Consider the following 14,422-nt stretch of genomic DNA (forward strand, 5'->3'; position numbering starts at 1 on the left):
GGAACACTCCTCTGCATTCTGCCTGCGCAAGTGGAAGCATTTCTGGAGTGAAATCGCTTTTGGAACGCAACGCTGATATCAATAGCGTCAACAAGGTTTGAAGATTTCACTTGTGATACTTTTATTTTTATTGCATCTTTAGTGGGGCATGACGCCTTTTATGTTTGCCTGCCAAAGTTCCATTGATCGCTCAGCGAAAGTTCGCTACTTGGATGAAAAAGGAGCTGACTGTCGAGCAAAGAATCTTGTGAGATGTTGTTTATTTGCTACGTAGCCAATTGACAAAATGCCGTCTTTTTTCAGAACGAGAAGACAGCTTTGTTTTATGCCACAAATGGTGACTCAAAGCGTGAAGATGACGTAAAAGATGTTCTTCAATATCTTGTCATCGAGAAAGACATTGATATTAATTCTGTTGATGAGGTTGCATTCCTACGATATTTCGCATTTTTGTTTAGCAATTCTTTTTTTAGGATGAAAGGACACCCTTATTGTGCGCATGTCATGAACGCCCTTCTTTTGTCGTCATTCAGCAACTAATTGAATTAGGAGCTGATCTTTCTGCCAAAGATGAGGTTAGTGAGAGATAGCATTTCTCACTCGTTCTCTATTCAAATCTTTGTAGAACGAACAAAATGCATTGCATATGGCTGCGCGGAAGTCATATATAGACAAGGCAATTTTTGATCTATTGATTGAGAAGGGTTGTGACGTCACGTGTCAAGACAAGGTGACGTGTTTCTCTTGTAAATAAAAAATTCATAAACGTGAATGTTAGGACGGAAAGTTGCCTTATGAGGTGGCCAAAGATGGTGAAATGAGAATTCTCCTTCGACAGCGTTACGTACGCTATCATTTTTGATCCTGTTCCCGTATGTTATTTATTACTTTAATAGGACGCCGCCCGATTTTCTGTCCTTCAACGAGAAATGATTCAACCGGATTCGATTAAGTCGTGCGTAGTTGGCAGCGAAATGGCGGGAAAAACGACGTTCATCAATTCTCTTCTTCAACTCAATCAGCCCCCACCCAACGATCAAGATCGTACACCCGGGGTTGACATCCATAATTGCGAAAATGAGGAAGTTGGCAAAGGGTCGTGGTGGGACTTTGGTGCCCAACCGTCATTCCACAGTGCACATGGTCTCTTATTTCGCCACTCAAATACGATGTTCATTCTCATTCTTCCTGTTCGGAAGGAAGAAAATATGACGCCAGAAATCCTTCTTCGTCTTCTAGAAAAAGGCCGATTTTGGTGTGCGTTCTCCAAGGCATCAATGAGATCGTTTTCGCCTGACGAAAAATCGCTCATTCGTCTCGTCGTCATTTTCAATCTCATCGGTTTCAAGGAGGAGACGGGCACTGAAGTGAGATTTCAGCTGAAAGAAATCGTCGAAGTTCTTCAGAGAGAATTCGCAGACACGTTCAAAATTTCACAGGTGATCGAAATGGATTGTAGCAAAAGCCATTCAGATCGCATGAATGACTGCCGAGAAAAATTGAAAAAAATCCGCGAAGAAATGCTTGAGGTAAGAAATGAGGTTCTTTGGCCATCTTACGATGTCCTTTTTCTTATGTACAGACAGCAGAAGGCGTTCCTAAATTATGCCAAGCCATCGAGAAGTATCTTTCTCTTTCAGAAGAGAAGAGAAAGAAGCCGTTGGCTTATTTTCTGACCACCAAAGAATTTGAAAAATGGGTCGCTGAAGAAGTTGGCATCACATTGAGTGTTGACGAGAACAAAGTGGCCGTTGAATATCTTGACTCGTCTGGAATAGTGAGTAGTCATTATTTACACTTTGGATTATGTTCGATTAAATTAATTTAGATTATTAGTCTTGGTCGTCGAATTTGCGTTCGACCAATCTGGCTTTGTCACAACGTCATCGGTCCACTTCTCGCACCGCCCTATTTTGTCGTCGCTTTGCCAACCGAAAAATCGGCCATGGCATCAAAGGAAGACATGGCATCGGCTCTGAGGGCTTTTGAAAATCATCTGAAGGGAAAGGGCCATCCGTCTCAATTCGTGGCGACAGTGGACGAAGCAATTGAAGTTCTTCGCTACCTCGAACTGTGCATTCCGGTCGAAGGCAAGCCTGGAATGTATCAGATTCCCGCTCTCCTTGACGATACAATTCCTCACGACGCGTGGGCCGAAGATTCGACGTTGGACGTGTATCGTGGCCAACGATACGAGTGCGATAAGCCGGTCGACATCATCTCACCGTCGTCGTTCGTCATTCTTCAATGTCGTTGCTATCGCATGCCCAACGTGAGCCACGAAGCTTGGAAGAACGGCTTTAAACTAATAAAGATCGTCGGTAGCAAAGTGATCCAGTGTCTCATCGAAATGGGCGTAAAGAAAGGACACCATTGCATCGACGTTATTCTCCGCTGGTCGAAGAAAGACGACTGTGAAGCCGTCGCGAAGGAATTCCTCGACGAGCTGAGGTCAATGATCGCTGCCGTGTGCGACGAACGAAGTCCGGGAGTCATTCTCAACTGGTTCTATTTGGACAGTTCTCATCTCAAACAACTGAACGAAGACCCGGCTATTTATTCGTCGCGTGGAGTCGATCAAATGGTCAATGACAAGGCTTTCGATGACAAACTGTTCTCCGTTCGGCCAGAAAAAAAGATTTTCTGTTGTGTCAGAGATTTAGTCATTATTACAGCTGGGACGACTAGTTCCGCTTTAGGTAGGAGCTCTTTCAGAAAGCGAATACCTTTACTAGTTCCTTTGTTTAGGCTCTTTTCCCGCTGATGAAGATTCGGTGTCAGATTCCCTAATTAAAGCGTGCGCTGCCATCGACGGAGCCGATTGGGAAGATATGAGTTTCGCTCTCGACATTCGCGAGGATGATCATACTGACATTGAGAAAAGCCAAAGCGGCGTCAAGATTCGTCGGCGGAAAGTTCTGTCGCTCTGGAAGAAACAAGCGAAATCGCCGACAGTAGGAACACTTCTACGACTTCTTAGGGAGGCTAACATCGGCCGACCAGCTATCGAAAAAAAGTACGTTGAACTTTATGGACATTGCTAGAGATTCCCCTGTTTTTTAGCTACATTTTAGTTAGTTGAGCCCGTTCTACCAGCAGCTGTTCTAATTTTCCCTACTGTCACTTGCACATCTCATACGAACAATGAGCAGACAAAAGTGCATGAAGAAACGATAGTTTGTCAGTTCACTGTATTGCATTGTAGCTGTCTTTGCTGAAGCGATGTCCCGCGCACAAGAAAACAAAGGCTTCAACAATGAATGCAGCGACTGCCAACAAGCCGAGCATGAAGGAGTAGCCAAACGAATAGTCAACGTCTAGATCTTCGATGAGTTCAGCTTCTTCTTTCGCAGCATAGACACCCAGAGAGATGATAAAGAGAATAGCTGGAAAAAATTAAGGCAAGTGCACGCAAGCGAAAAAAGACATTTCTAAAGAAACTCTTACCCTGAAGAAATAAGACTATGGCGCTTGTTCGAAGAGACCATCGCAGCGCTTTTTTACAGTTGACAGCCAGCAATAAAAAGACGGGCAGCGACAAAAGTACGGATGCAACAGCAAAAGCACGAACGACATGTAACGTAACTGCAAGAGAGAAATCGATTTAGTTTACTGTACGTATAAGCGGACGTCTTGTGACGTCATGAAGGTGGATCGCCACCAGACGTCATGAAGGTATATATATCGCCGTTCTACACCTCCAAGGCGAGGAATGTCACTGGTACAAGACGTCGTGCAGTTTCCGTCTTGACAGAACTTCCAAAGACCATTGTGCTGGTAAATAGTATCGCGATACTTGAACTTCCATTGGATCCAGTACGGCGTGACGAGACTGGCGACGCTCAGGCCAACGCCGACGAATACTAGAGCAAAGCAGACGACAGCGACGCCATTCATAGTTCGATTTGGACACTATTGTCGGTTCACTTTCTTGTTTTGCGTAATCGAGCGCGCGTTACAGAAAGTCTGTATATGACTTCCTAGCCGTTTCCGTCTTGGCTCAAACAGGACAGCGTTGCAAAGAAGTAACTTAGAATAGAGCAGAAATTATTGTAAATGAACTCTGCTGTATTATTGACTACTGTATTGCCAAAAATAGAACAGCGTGATTAGTTTATCCGGGGCAATATAACGACGCAGCCTTCTTTCCTACATCCAAACCGTCCACGGCGGCTAGGAGGTCGATTAGACGATCGTGATTTCAAAGTAAACGTATTCGTGTTTACCTTAGTTCCCGTTGTCATCCGGTCGCCGGATGAATGCACGAACATCCACATTCTTGGCAAAGCGCGCGTCGACGACGATGTCAGACGAAGACGATCGAGCTCGATGATCTTTCAGATGTCGACGAGGACTCCGACGTCGGCAGTGACCCCATCTCCAGAGCAAACACGCCCACTGTCGACGAAGACACCAATCCTCAAACTTTCCTATTCAACGAACTGAAAAACTTCACCGAAGGCCAAGCGAATCGAATCGCCCTGCACGTCGGAAACGGAGCCAATGTCGATTACTACGAGGACTCTCGCGGCAGGACGCCGCTGCACGTTCTGTTTGACGCTTTCTCTGCGTCAGACGTAGACGACGAAACGAAGAAGCGATCTTGCGTAGAATGTAAGACCAATGATTTGTATAGTGTCCTCGCACTAATAGGCCAAAGAAAGGCTATAGAAGAACCGTAAAGTGTATGTATATCGCTCGTGCTTTCGTCTCTAAATGAGAACTAGACCGCGGACCGCATTACAGTACGAGATATACGCTGGGTTATGTTTCATGAATGAAATCGTCGAAGTCACAGACAATACGTTGTATGTATATATGCGGTGGCCCGAACGTTGAGGTTGATTATTGCACTATAATGATACATTTATTGATGCGTTATGGTAGAAAGGGGTCTCTTTTTTATGCAGCCCTTCGAACTCTTCTCGATCTCGGTGCCGATCCGACGACACTTTCTACGGTTGGCATCCGACGCCTGGGGTATCTGTTCAATGTTTAGAAGACGCGCTTTATGGTTTTGTGAGTACACTCTAGTGCTGTAATTGTCCACGAAGGCAAAAAATAATTAAAAAGTCTAAAAGGAATTATTAAGCACAATAAGAGTTCATTTGTTAGCATCTTAAAACTTTTTTGTTTCCGCTTCTTCTTAGCTGAGATATCGCAGGTCATATGATATGGACTACCTCAGATATTTAATTGACAAAGTCGCTGATCTGGAATCTACCCAGTACCTTTAGTATTAAAATTTCGACTAAGAATAAGAATAATGTATTAAATTAGGGAAATACCTCTTGACATCATGGCTGCTTTTGGTGAAGACCGGGCTAGAGCATTCATTGATCTTGTCGAGAGAAAACGACCTGATCTTCTTAGAGAACATCTTGATTCCATCGCGCCGTTTTATCAGGGACATTGGCAACAGTCAAGGTTATCTTAAAATAAGAAATGCAGTTTTCTTAGATCTAAGAAATGTGATAGAATAAATAAGTTTGATATAGGCTTTAGAGTCGTATGAGGCACCTAGAGAGGAACTTTTATTTCAAAAGTTCCTAGTTCACGCAATCACTTCGTGACCTCTCACTGTACTGTCAAAGTCGAGAAACATTCTACACATCGCAGCAGAGTGTGGGCGCATGGACGTCATGAAACGGGCAATCGAGCTCGGCGTGAGCCTTCTCGATGCAGACAATGACGGAAATCTTCCGATTCACATGGCATCTTACACTAAAGAAGGACTTGGTCTTCCAAACGCGAGCGCCCACTTAAAAGGTCTGAAATACCTCATTCAGCATAACTCGCCAGTCAATGCAAAGAACAAACTGAATGAATCGCCTTTGTTTATCGCACTTCGGTTTGGATTGAAGAAATTCGTTATTCGTCTCATTCGGGCCGGGGCGACGTTGGCTGATTCAAAGCTGAAATTTCTTCCCTACGAGAAGGTGACACTTCTCGGCGATCCCCAAATCATCTTGAAGACACCGAATCCGATCGAGACAATGCTTAAGCTTCGTACCCTTTTTTCCAAGTGCGCCCAGCGCGACGAATCGCATCGCACCGACTATCTCTCTTTGTCTAAAAAGATGGAGAGCCTCGCCGTCGAGATGATGGATAAGGCCAATTGGAGTAGTTCTGACATCACGGACGAACTGTTTGCATACGGAACAGAAACCGAGCAAAAGCTGGTAAGTCGTTCTGCATGTCGAGAACCCTATACTCCCCTCTCTAACCTCTCCACGTGCACAACCCATACAAACGTGTATGAGCTAGGACTGATGAATATGAAGTCTATAGCCCTTACGCCTTTTTTTACGAAATTTGATGCAGGCTTGCAGCAAGCCATCATTCATTCTATATGCAAACACTGTATAGCTTTCACACTATGACTCGGTCACACAAAGTTCAACCGCACGTAGTCAGGAACGTGGGTGAGAGAACGAAGGATTGAATTAATTAATGAATGCATTAGTGAATTGTCATTGCCATGTAAACGTCGATTTCGCTATGTCTCATTGTCATTGACAATGTACTGTGCTCTTACAACTGACACTTTGCTTGAATTGAGTATTGGATTTTGTGCACTCCAGCATCGCTAACCTTCTATTTTTAGTTCATCTCGAGCGCTACGGTTCAAGAAAAGATAAAATTCTACTGGTATGGCGAGAGTGGCGAAAGTGGCGAAAGTTGCGAACTGAATAAGCGACAATACGTGTACAAAGTTTTCTGGTTTCTACTCAAAGCGTATCTCCTTCCCTGCCTTTTTGTCTTCGTGCTGCCCCTAAGTCAATGCAGCTACAGAAATCTCTTCAGGGCGTGGATGGAGTCCGTAGAGCCGTGTATTGCGTATATCGCCGACGCCGTCACGTATCTCTTCTTCGTCGTTCTTCTCATCGCCAACGTTTCTATCAAGTCTATAGCGCCCATTCCCCAGCAACGTCGCCCAGCGTTCTGGATGGGATTGTTCTTGCTTTTGTCGTCGCTCTCCTTTTCCAAGAAATCCGTCAAGCGTACGGCCATCGAAGCGCCTTCAAGAATTATATAGCGAAATGGAGCAATCTCTTCGACATTTTTCTCGTCTTCACATTTATAGTCTACTACGTTCTTCTATTCGTCGGCTACTATGCAATCGATGATGGTTTCGAAGTGATTCGCGCATCGTTTCATATACTCGGTTTCGCCTCTCTAATCAGCATTGTCCGATTTTTATCGTATCTCCAAGCTCACGCCATCCTTGGACCCATACAACTGTCGTTCGTCGGAATTTTCTACGACGTCGTACTCTTTCTCATTATATTGGGTACGTTCTTGATTGGCTTTGCCGTCTGCATAACGAGCGTCTATTCGGCTCCGGTGAAAAGTCTGGGAGCGTCGGAAAACGCGACTTTACACGATGGAGTGTCAGGGTAAGAATCAAAACAAATTATTTTCTGTTTTAGTAATTGAGGGGAAGGCTTAAGTGCATGTAAACAAATAGATATTCAAGACCATGTTGATCTTGTCTTTAGAATGTGGCCTTCTATAAAGACGCTTTTCTGGTCTCTGTTTGGTGAATTTGACCTTTCCAGCTTTGAAGCTGAGCCACCTGAAGAAGCCGTCGGTCTGGCACTTTTCGCTGTGTGGTTGGTGCTCGCCGTCATCGTTCTTCTTAACATGTTGATCGCTTTGATTAGCAATGCGTTTCAAAGAATTCAGGTAAGTTTGAATAATTTCAAATGAATTTTCTTTTTCTTAATGCCTAAGTCGCCATTTTCAGGATAACGCTGATATTGAATGGAAGTTTGCTCGTGCTGTCATCATTCACGATATTAGGAATTCCTCGCCAATTCCACTTCCTATCAACATTTTTCATTTGATGGCGTTGTTCTTCTCAAGCCTTTGCCCTGTTAGTAAAACGAGCCCATTTGCAGTGTCATAGAAGTGCTAACTAGAGACGCGATTTATGTGTGAACGAACTCTGTTTGTACAATTTGACAATCAATTTTCTTTTAGACTAAAGAAAATCCTGATGTTGAGGAAGAAGAGAGTAGCTATTCTGATTACGACGACATTCGAGATAAGATTAAAGAGAAAATCGAAGAAGGCAAGGAAGAAGTAGTCCGAAGAAAAGACCTGAAGAACCTGCATGAGAGAGCACTTAGACAACCAAATGAATGCGCTGAAAGTGAGTTCACTTGTGTGCGGAAGTCACTGCAATTTGATCGCAACCATTTTCTGTCTAGGCAGGAACTCATGGCTCCAAGCCCATTTCTTGTCTTGAGGAGAGCGAACCAGAGGATTATGACAGTGAGTCACGTCCTCCCCTGCACGTTTCCCCGGCGCGTCTCTCTCCGAAATCGGAACCTGCAGAATTTCAAGCGGAACTGGTAGCGGCGAGTGAAGGCACAAAGGGTTCAAGACCAAGTTCTGAGCGAAGGGCAGATGGGGATGATAAAGCTGCTCTTGTTAATACTCAATCATGTCTTCGCCGGCATGTTCTTCTGGTGCGGCCAGCTCCGGCATGGGAAACGACAGAATTTGAAGCGAATCTGGTAGAGGCGAGAGAAAGCGCCAAGGGATCAAGACCGGGTTCTGAGCAAAGAACGAATGACGATGAGTATGAGGAAAAGATGGTGCGAAGTCAACTGAAGTCTCGCGGCAATGCCAGCATTGTGGCCACTGGAGCCAAAGAAGAAACGGTCGCTAAAGAGTATTTTGAGGAATTGCGCCAACTTCAGGAAAGCTTTCAGAAAGGCTTTCAAAGGCTTCAGTCGGAGTTTCAGGAAAACCTTCGAAAGCTTCAGTCGGAGTTTATCAAACGGCAAGCCGAAGTCGCAGGTTTGAGATCTGTAGGTTCTCAGTAAGGTTCTTTTGTCTTGTTTTACCTTGTGCATGTATTCAGCTCTCCCCTTCCGGTTTTTGCAACTTCTCTCACTAACCTACGTGAACTGCTCGCATGCACTGCACAATATATTACGCGACACCAGTGTACTGGCACCAAACCGCTCCCAAAACATTTGCATTAAGCCTCAGCGCGTTCGCTTTTTTATTCTCCTCCTCCCATCATATTTAATTATACATTAGGGTCGAAATAAGAGTTTCTCTCTCTAAATATGCATACTTTATATGGGCTATTCTCGTACATACTGTACACAGCCGCTGATTCTATTTTTGTGTTGCAGCTGAAGCAGTTTTTGTTATTTTGTTTTCGAAGCTTCTCATCTACAGTCACAGAGGCGACCCTTCGTTGGTGTATGTATTTGTTTGATGGAAATTTTCATCATGAGTACTGTATGAGATTTTAATTTACTGCAGGCTTTGACTGTTTCTTTATGCAATAGTGACAATTCCCTCTGTTGTCTGTGAAACCGTGAGCTCCTACATGTACGACGAAGCGGAAGTCAATCGGGTCAGGACGTCCGGGATACTACGAGTGTGTCACGTGGAATATGAGAGAGAAGCTTGGTGGTCTCCGCAACGTACATGTATTCGTATTTTCTTTAGCTCTCGTTGCCATCCGGTTGCCGGATGAGTACCCGAGTACTGGATCACCGCATTCTTTCCCAAAGCGCGTACGCGATGGCCAGCAAAGAAGCCGTCGAGCTCAAGCGCCGCTCGCAATCGCTCGACGCACGTCCTCAAACTCTCCTATTCAAAGAACTGAAGAACTTCGCCGAAGGCCAAGCTGATCGCATCGCAATGCACGTCGCCAACGGCGCGAATGCCGTGCACGTCTACCAGAACAAGCGCCATGTATACGGCGTCGGTGGAACGACGGTGCAGGTGAATGACGGCGTCGGTCGAACGACGCTGCATGTTCTATTCGACGCCTTTTCTCGTTCCGTCGTCGACGTCGAAACGAAGCGGCGATCTCTCATAGAATGTTAGTAAGAGACTCCGTGCATATGTTTAGAGTGTATCCCATTGCATGTCCAGCTGTTCGGACTCTTCTCAAGCTCGGTGCCGATCCGACGGCGTTCGGTCCCGAGAATTTGCCCGTGCTGTATGCCGCCGTCAAGAATGGATGTCCTCTGGAGTGTTTGGAGATTCTCCTGTCGGTGCCTCGAGTAGTCCAGGTTCTACGAACGAGCTCCTGCTCCTTGCTTGACGCTCTGGTTGGTACATGTCGTAGTCTTTTGTATATGACGCAGCTATTTCTCATAGGTTGATTCCAATCGATCGTTTAACCATAGATTTGATGCGGACTACGTCGAATATTTGATTGACAACGGCCCTGATTTGATATCATCTCATTTGCAGTATACCCCGCTGTTCTTCGCGAACGAGCAAACGTTGACTCTAATAATTACTAGACCTATGACGACGTTGAATGATGAAGACATGGTTAGAACGCTGATCGATCTTGTCGAGCGAAAGAGACCTGAACTTTTGCGAAAACACGCCGACGATATTCTTCGTTATGCGGTCGACTGCGGAAGTTTTGCCGCAGTCAAGGTATAGGCTCTCACATTATATAAGTCTTCATATAATGTAGGCGTTTTTCTATAGGTTCTCTTAGAGAAAGGTGCGACTGAATCCGAAGAGTCTTTGTTGCTTCTAGCTGCCGAAACCTCTTTATCGCCTCTTGAAAAATTCTCTCTTCTGCTTCGTCACGAATTCGACATGGGAGCGTCCAACTCGAAGTCGAGAAACGTTCTACACGTCGCAGCAGAGAGCGGGAATTTGGGCGTCCTGAAACGGGCCATCGATTACGGGGGGCCGGGCAGCTTGGTATACGATGACGACGCCGACGGAAATCGTCCAATTCACATCGCATCTCAACAATTAAACAACGAGGAGAATCGCATGAAATGTCTGGAATGTCTTATTAGGGAGAGTGCGGGGACGGTGAATGTAAATAACAACGACAACGACTCGCCGTTGGTTCTTGTGCTTCGCACCGAGGCGAACGCCAAAGCGAAGATGACGTCCGTGGCGCTTCTCTTCGAGGCCGGAGCAACGGTGACCGATTCAAAGCTGAAGTGTCTTCCGTACGAGGAATTGTCTCGTCTCAACAATACCCAATTGATTATGATGGCACCGAGGCCGATCGACCTGACGCTTCAACTGGGAACGCTTTTTGCCAAGTGCGCCAAACGCGACGAATCGCATCGCGGCGAATATCTCTCGTGGTCCGAAAGTTTGGAGAGCCTTGCCGTCGAAATGATTGATAAAGCCAAGTGGAAAGCTTCCGACGTTAGCCGCGATTTGTTGGCGTACGGAATGGAAACGCAGAAAAAGCAGGTATAGCCAATTCGCATGAAAAGATTCATTCTCTCCCTTGCCTGCACGCCTGGTTCCCCACTACTATATATATAATTCCGTGCATGTCTGCTTTCACTCTGCGGTTATACAACTTTGGTGGGGCAAAGGCGCCACTGCATGGTAGATAGCAGTTTAGTTCGAGGAATTTTACATTGACGTTCTGTTTAGTTTATCGCAAGCGTTCCAGTTCAGGAAAAGATAAAGTCCGACTGGTACGGCGACCGTGAGACGCTAAAGAAGCGGCAATACGTGTACGAAGTTTCTCGGTTCCTAGCCAAAGCTTTTCTTCTTCCCTTCCTTCTCATATTCTGGCTTCCGTGTCTTCGTTGCAGCTACGAGAGTCTCACCAAACAATGGTTTAGAACCGAAATACCGTGCGTTGCTTACATCGCCAACGCCGTCACCTATCTCCTCTTCGTCATCCTTCTCATCGTCGACGTCTCCCTCAAGTCGAACGCTGATACTCCGGCGACGTCGCCGAGCGTTCTCGATTGGATTGTCTTCGTCTTCGTCGTCGCTCTCCTTCTCCAAGAAATCTCTCAAGCGATCGGCCATCTAGGCGCATTGAAGAGCTATATAACGAATTGGAGCAACGTCTTCGACATTATGATCGTGCTCACTTTTATCGCCTACTACGTTCTCCTATTCGTCGGCTACTACGCTATCGACGATAGCTTTGAAATCATTCGCGCGTCGTTTCACGTTCTCGGCTTTGCTGCTCTCATCAGCATCGTTCGATTTCTCTCGTATATTCAAGCTCACGCTGTACTTGGACCTATACAGCTGTCATTTGTTGGAATTTTCTACGACGTCGGACTTTTTCTCGTCATATTAGGTACCTTCTTGATTGGCTTTGCCGTTAGCATAACAAGCGTCTATTCGGCATCGGCGAAGAGTCTGGGAGCGTCGGAAAACGCCACCGTTCACGATGACGTATCAGGGTAAAACAATCAAAAGAAATATTTCTCTTTTAACTAAACTAAGGGGGGAGAAGTAGTACTTGCTTTGGCTAAGCTTGAAGGCCTCTTCTTCTATTCTATCTCTGATCTCTTGTTTAGAATGTGGCCTTCTGTGAAAATCCTCTTCTGGGCTCTCTTTGGGTTAATTGAGCTGGACAGCTTTGAAGCCGAGAGCGATACAGAAACGGCCGTCGGTACGGCTCTTCTCGCTCTGTGGTTGGTTCTCGCCGTCATCGTCCTGCTTAATATGTTGATCGCTTTGATAAGTAACGCGTTTCAGAGAGTTCAGGTAATTAAAATTGTACTTCAAGGGCGTTTGTCTCTTAATCGTCGCTTTTAGGATAATGCTGATATAGAGTGGAAGTTTGCTCGTGCCGTCATCGTTCACGACATTATGAAGTCGCCTCCAGTTCCTATTCCATTCAATATTATTCATTTGATGGCGCTGTTTGCATCAAGCTTGAGCTACGCAAGGGATTTCTGTGACTATCATTGTAAAGTAATAGAGCTATTAGACCCGTTCACACTGTCATAGTAAGCTGTATCCTAATCGTCTTAGTTGATTGTGTGAACGGAGGTGTTACACAAGGTCTTCATTTAGTTTTTCTCTCCAGAGACATGTTTCGGCCGAATGCGAAGGTGACCAGTCGAGCGTTCAGGATAAGTTACGGGAGAAGATAGAGGAAGCTGAAGAGGAAGAAGGAGTTCGACGAAAAGACCTGACGAAACTGAGGAAGCACTTAGACGAACAAATCAGTGCACTCAGAGTGGGTTCGCTAGCCCTGACACGTGTATAATTCATTTTATTTGTAGGCAGTTGTTCAGGCAAACGTCACTTTTGAATCCAAGCCCAATTCTGTTCCAGAGGAGAGCGAGCCAAAGGATTCTGTCCACGAAGGCTTTTCATATCAACGCCGGCATCTAATTCCTGTGAGAGTGGCTCCGAAATTGCAAACTACAGATTTCCTAGCGAAACCGCAGCTCAATTCTCGCAATGATGCAAGCATTTCCAAGGAAGAATCATCTCAAGATTTTCTCGAGAGATTGCGGGAGCTTCAGGAAAGCTTTCAGCTTAGTCTTAAGGAACTTCAGTCGGAGTTTCTCGAACAGCAAGGCAAGGTCTCAAGTTTTTCAGGTGCTCAGTAGGCGACACTGTAGTGTCTCGTTCCCTGCACGTGTCGTCTACATTCAATTTCCCCACGTGTTGCTTCTTTCATTCTTCTTGTGTCGCTCCCTCTTTCCCACTCCCACGTACTCTGCATGTTTTCTGATTTAGTTTTCGGTCATTTTGAACACGTGAACCTTTTTGGATGTTTTCTCAGCGTTCTCCTTCTTTCACACATATGATGGTTTGTTGTGACGGTACATGCAATACGGTCGTCCTTCTCAACAATTGAGGGCCAGGTGAGTTCATCCTGAAACTACGGGAGCTTCCGCATACGGGTCTGTAGATAGAAACTGTTTTGCTCGAAAACGGCCTTCGCGCGATGGTTTCCGCGGGTATTTCTCCGCAATCTGGCGGCAACCAGCTCTTGTTAAGCTTCTCTAGCGTTTCTTGCGTCTGTTAGGGGAAACATGAGATAGATTCGCCTCCCGTCTCGAAGCACTCGTAAATGCCTAAAGCTGTTGCAATCGACGAGGAAGTGCTACTTATTTCGGTCTTGCTCTTAGATTTTGGAGATCCAGAGGCCAGAACGAAGCTAAGTATTCTGCCAAAGATCCGTGAATGGAGTCGAATCACTTTTGATAAAATAATATGTGAGCTGTGGCATTCAATTAAAAGACCCAATCGTGACACGCATGTGCTTCGAGTCTTCATAGGAGTGGCGAGGTCTAATGGATCTATGACTTTACGTACTTCTATAGTTTGATATTTTATTACATCTTGAAGCGTAGTGAGATACAGATCAACAAACCGGTAAGATAGCCACAGTAGTAAATGTATACGTAAAGTTTGCGCAATTTATGTACCTTTCTGCGTAGATGTCAATAGGGAGAAAGAGATTGATTAAAGATAGTTTAATTGAAAGGTACACAGTCATCATCTTTGGTTTTTTCTTTGTAGGCTTATTTTTGAAGCTTTCCGATGCCGCCGTTCACCTCTGGGCCCCGAGGTGACTTAAATAAACCGGCCCAACTCTTGAGCCAGAGAGGTAAAACGTGGCTGAAACGCAGGGGAGCCAACCCCCTAGTCCAGTGGCACGAGTGATAAACTGCCACCCCAC

At 45.4% G+C, this 14,422-nt stretch overlaps 5 protein-coding genes across 9 annotated transcripts; 4 read left to right on the forward strand and 1 right to left on the reverse strand.

Annotated features, from left to right (window-relative positions):
* Nucleotides 1–6: 6 nt before the first annotated feature.
* Nucleotides 7–3,098, forward strand: LOC136193694 (death-associated protein kinase 1-like). Its single transcript, XM_065982634.1, has 10 exons — nt 7–95; nt 143–247; nt 304–423; nt 474–575; nt 626–730; nt 779–844; nt 897–1,529; nt 1,583–1,777; nt 1,829–2,699; nt 2,749–3,098. The coding sequence occupies exons 2-10, from the start codon at nt 149–151 to the stop codon at nt 3,042–3,044; spliced, it is 2,487 nt and encodes an 828-aa protein (XP_065838706.1). The 5' UTR covers nt 7–95; nt 143–148; the 3' UTR covers nt 3,045–3,098.
* An 88-nt stretch (nt 3,099–3,186) lies between these two features.
* Nucleotides 3,187–3,897, reverse strand: LOC136193980 (lens fiber membrane intrinsic protein-like). The gene is made up of 3 exons (XM_065982990.1): nt 3,699–3,897; nt 3,448–3,585; nt 3,187–3,386 (listed from the first exon to the last, which is right to left on the reverse strand). The coding sequence occupies exons 1-3, from the start codon at nt 3,895–3,897 to the stop codon at nt 3,187–3,189; spliced, it is 537 nt and encodes a 178-aa protein (XP_065839062.1).
* Nucleotides 3,898–4,969: 1,072 nt separating this feature from the next.
* Nucleotides 4,970–7,111, forward strand: LOC136194325 (uncharacterized). The gene is made up of 5 exons (XM_065983410.1): nt 4,970–5,019; nt 5,151–5,227; nt 5,281–5,427; nt 5,499–6,182; nt 6,608–7,111. The coding sequence occupies exons 4-5, from the start codon at nt 5,634–5,636 to the stop codon at nt 7,037–7,039; spliced, it is 981 nt and encodes a 326-aa protein (XP_065839482.1). The 5' UTR covers nt 4,970–5,019; nt 5,151–5,227; nt 5,281–5,427; nt 5,499–5,633; the 3' UTR covers nt 7,040–7,111.
* LOC136193981 (short transient receptor potential channel 2 homolog) lies at nt 7,044–8,989 on the forward strand. The gene is made up of 6 exons (XM_065982991.1): nt 7,044–7,095; nt 7,142–7,400; nt 7,503–7,689; nt 7,751–7,879; nt 7,987–8,158; nt 8,217–8,989. The coding sequence occupies exons 1-6, from the start codon at nt 7,044–7,046 to the stop codon at nt 8,252–8,254; spliced, it is 837 nt and encodes a 278-aa protein (XP_065839063.1). The 3' UTR covers nt 8,255–8,989.
* A 490-nt stretch (nt 8,990–9,479) lies between these two features.
* LOC136194322 (short transient receptor potential channel 4-like) lies at nt 9,480–13,556 on the forward strand. Of its 5 annotated transcripts, none has more exons than XM_065983404.1 (10): nt 9,480–9,856; nt 9,910–10,088; nt 10,138–10,232; nt 10,287–10,428; nt 10,483–11,217; nt 11,407–12,179; nt 12,297–12,486; nt 12,538–12,731; nt 12,799–12,964; nt 13,011–13,556. In XM_065983404.1, the coding sequence occupies exons 1-10, from the start codon at nt 9,502–9,504 to the stop codon at nt 13,341–13,343; spliced, it is 3,162 nt and encodes a 1,053-aa protein (XP_065839476.1). In that variant the 5' UTR covers nt 9,480–9,501; the 3' UTR covers nt 13,344–13,556. The 5 variants fall into 5 exon arrangements, with proteins under 5 accessions (XP_065839476.1, XP_065839477.1, XP_065839478.1 ...); XM_065983405.1 differs by having other exon boundaries at nt 12,538–12,696; nt 12,812–12,964; XM_065983406.1 differs by having other exon boundaries at nt 13,015–13,248.
* The last annotated feature ends 866 nt before the right edge of the window (nt 13,557–14,422 follow it).

The sequence above is a fragment of the Oscarella lobularis genome, chromosome 12, assembly GCF_947507565.1.
Source record: "Oscarella lobularis chromosome 12, ooOscLobu1.1, whole genome shotgun sequence".
Taxonomy (NCBI): Eukaryota; Metazoa; Porifera; class Homoscleromorpha; order Homosclerophorida; family Oscarellidae; genus Oscarella; species Oscarella lobularis.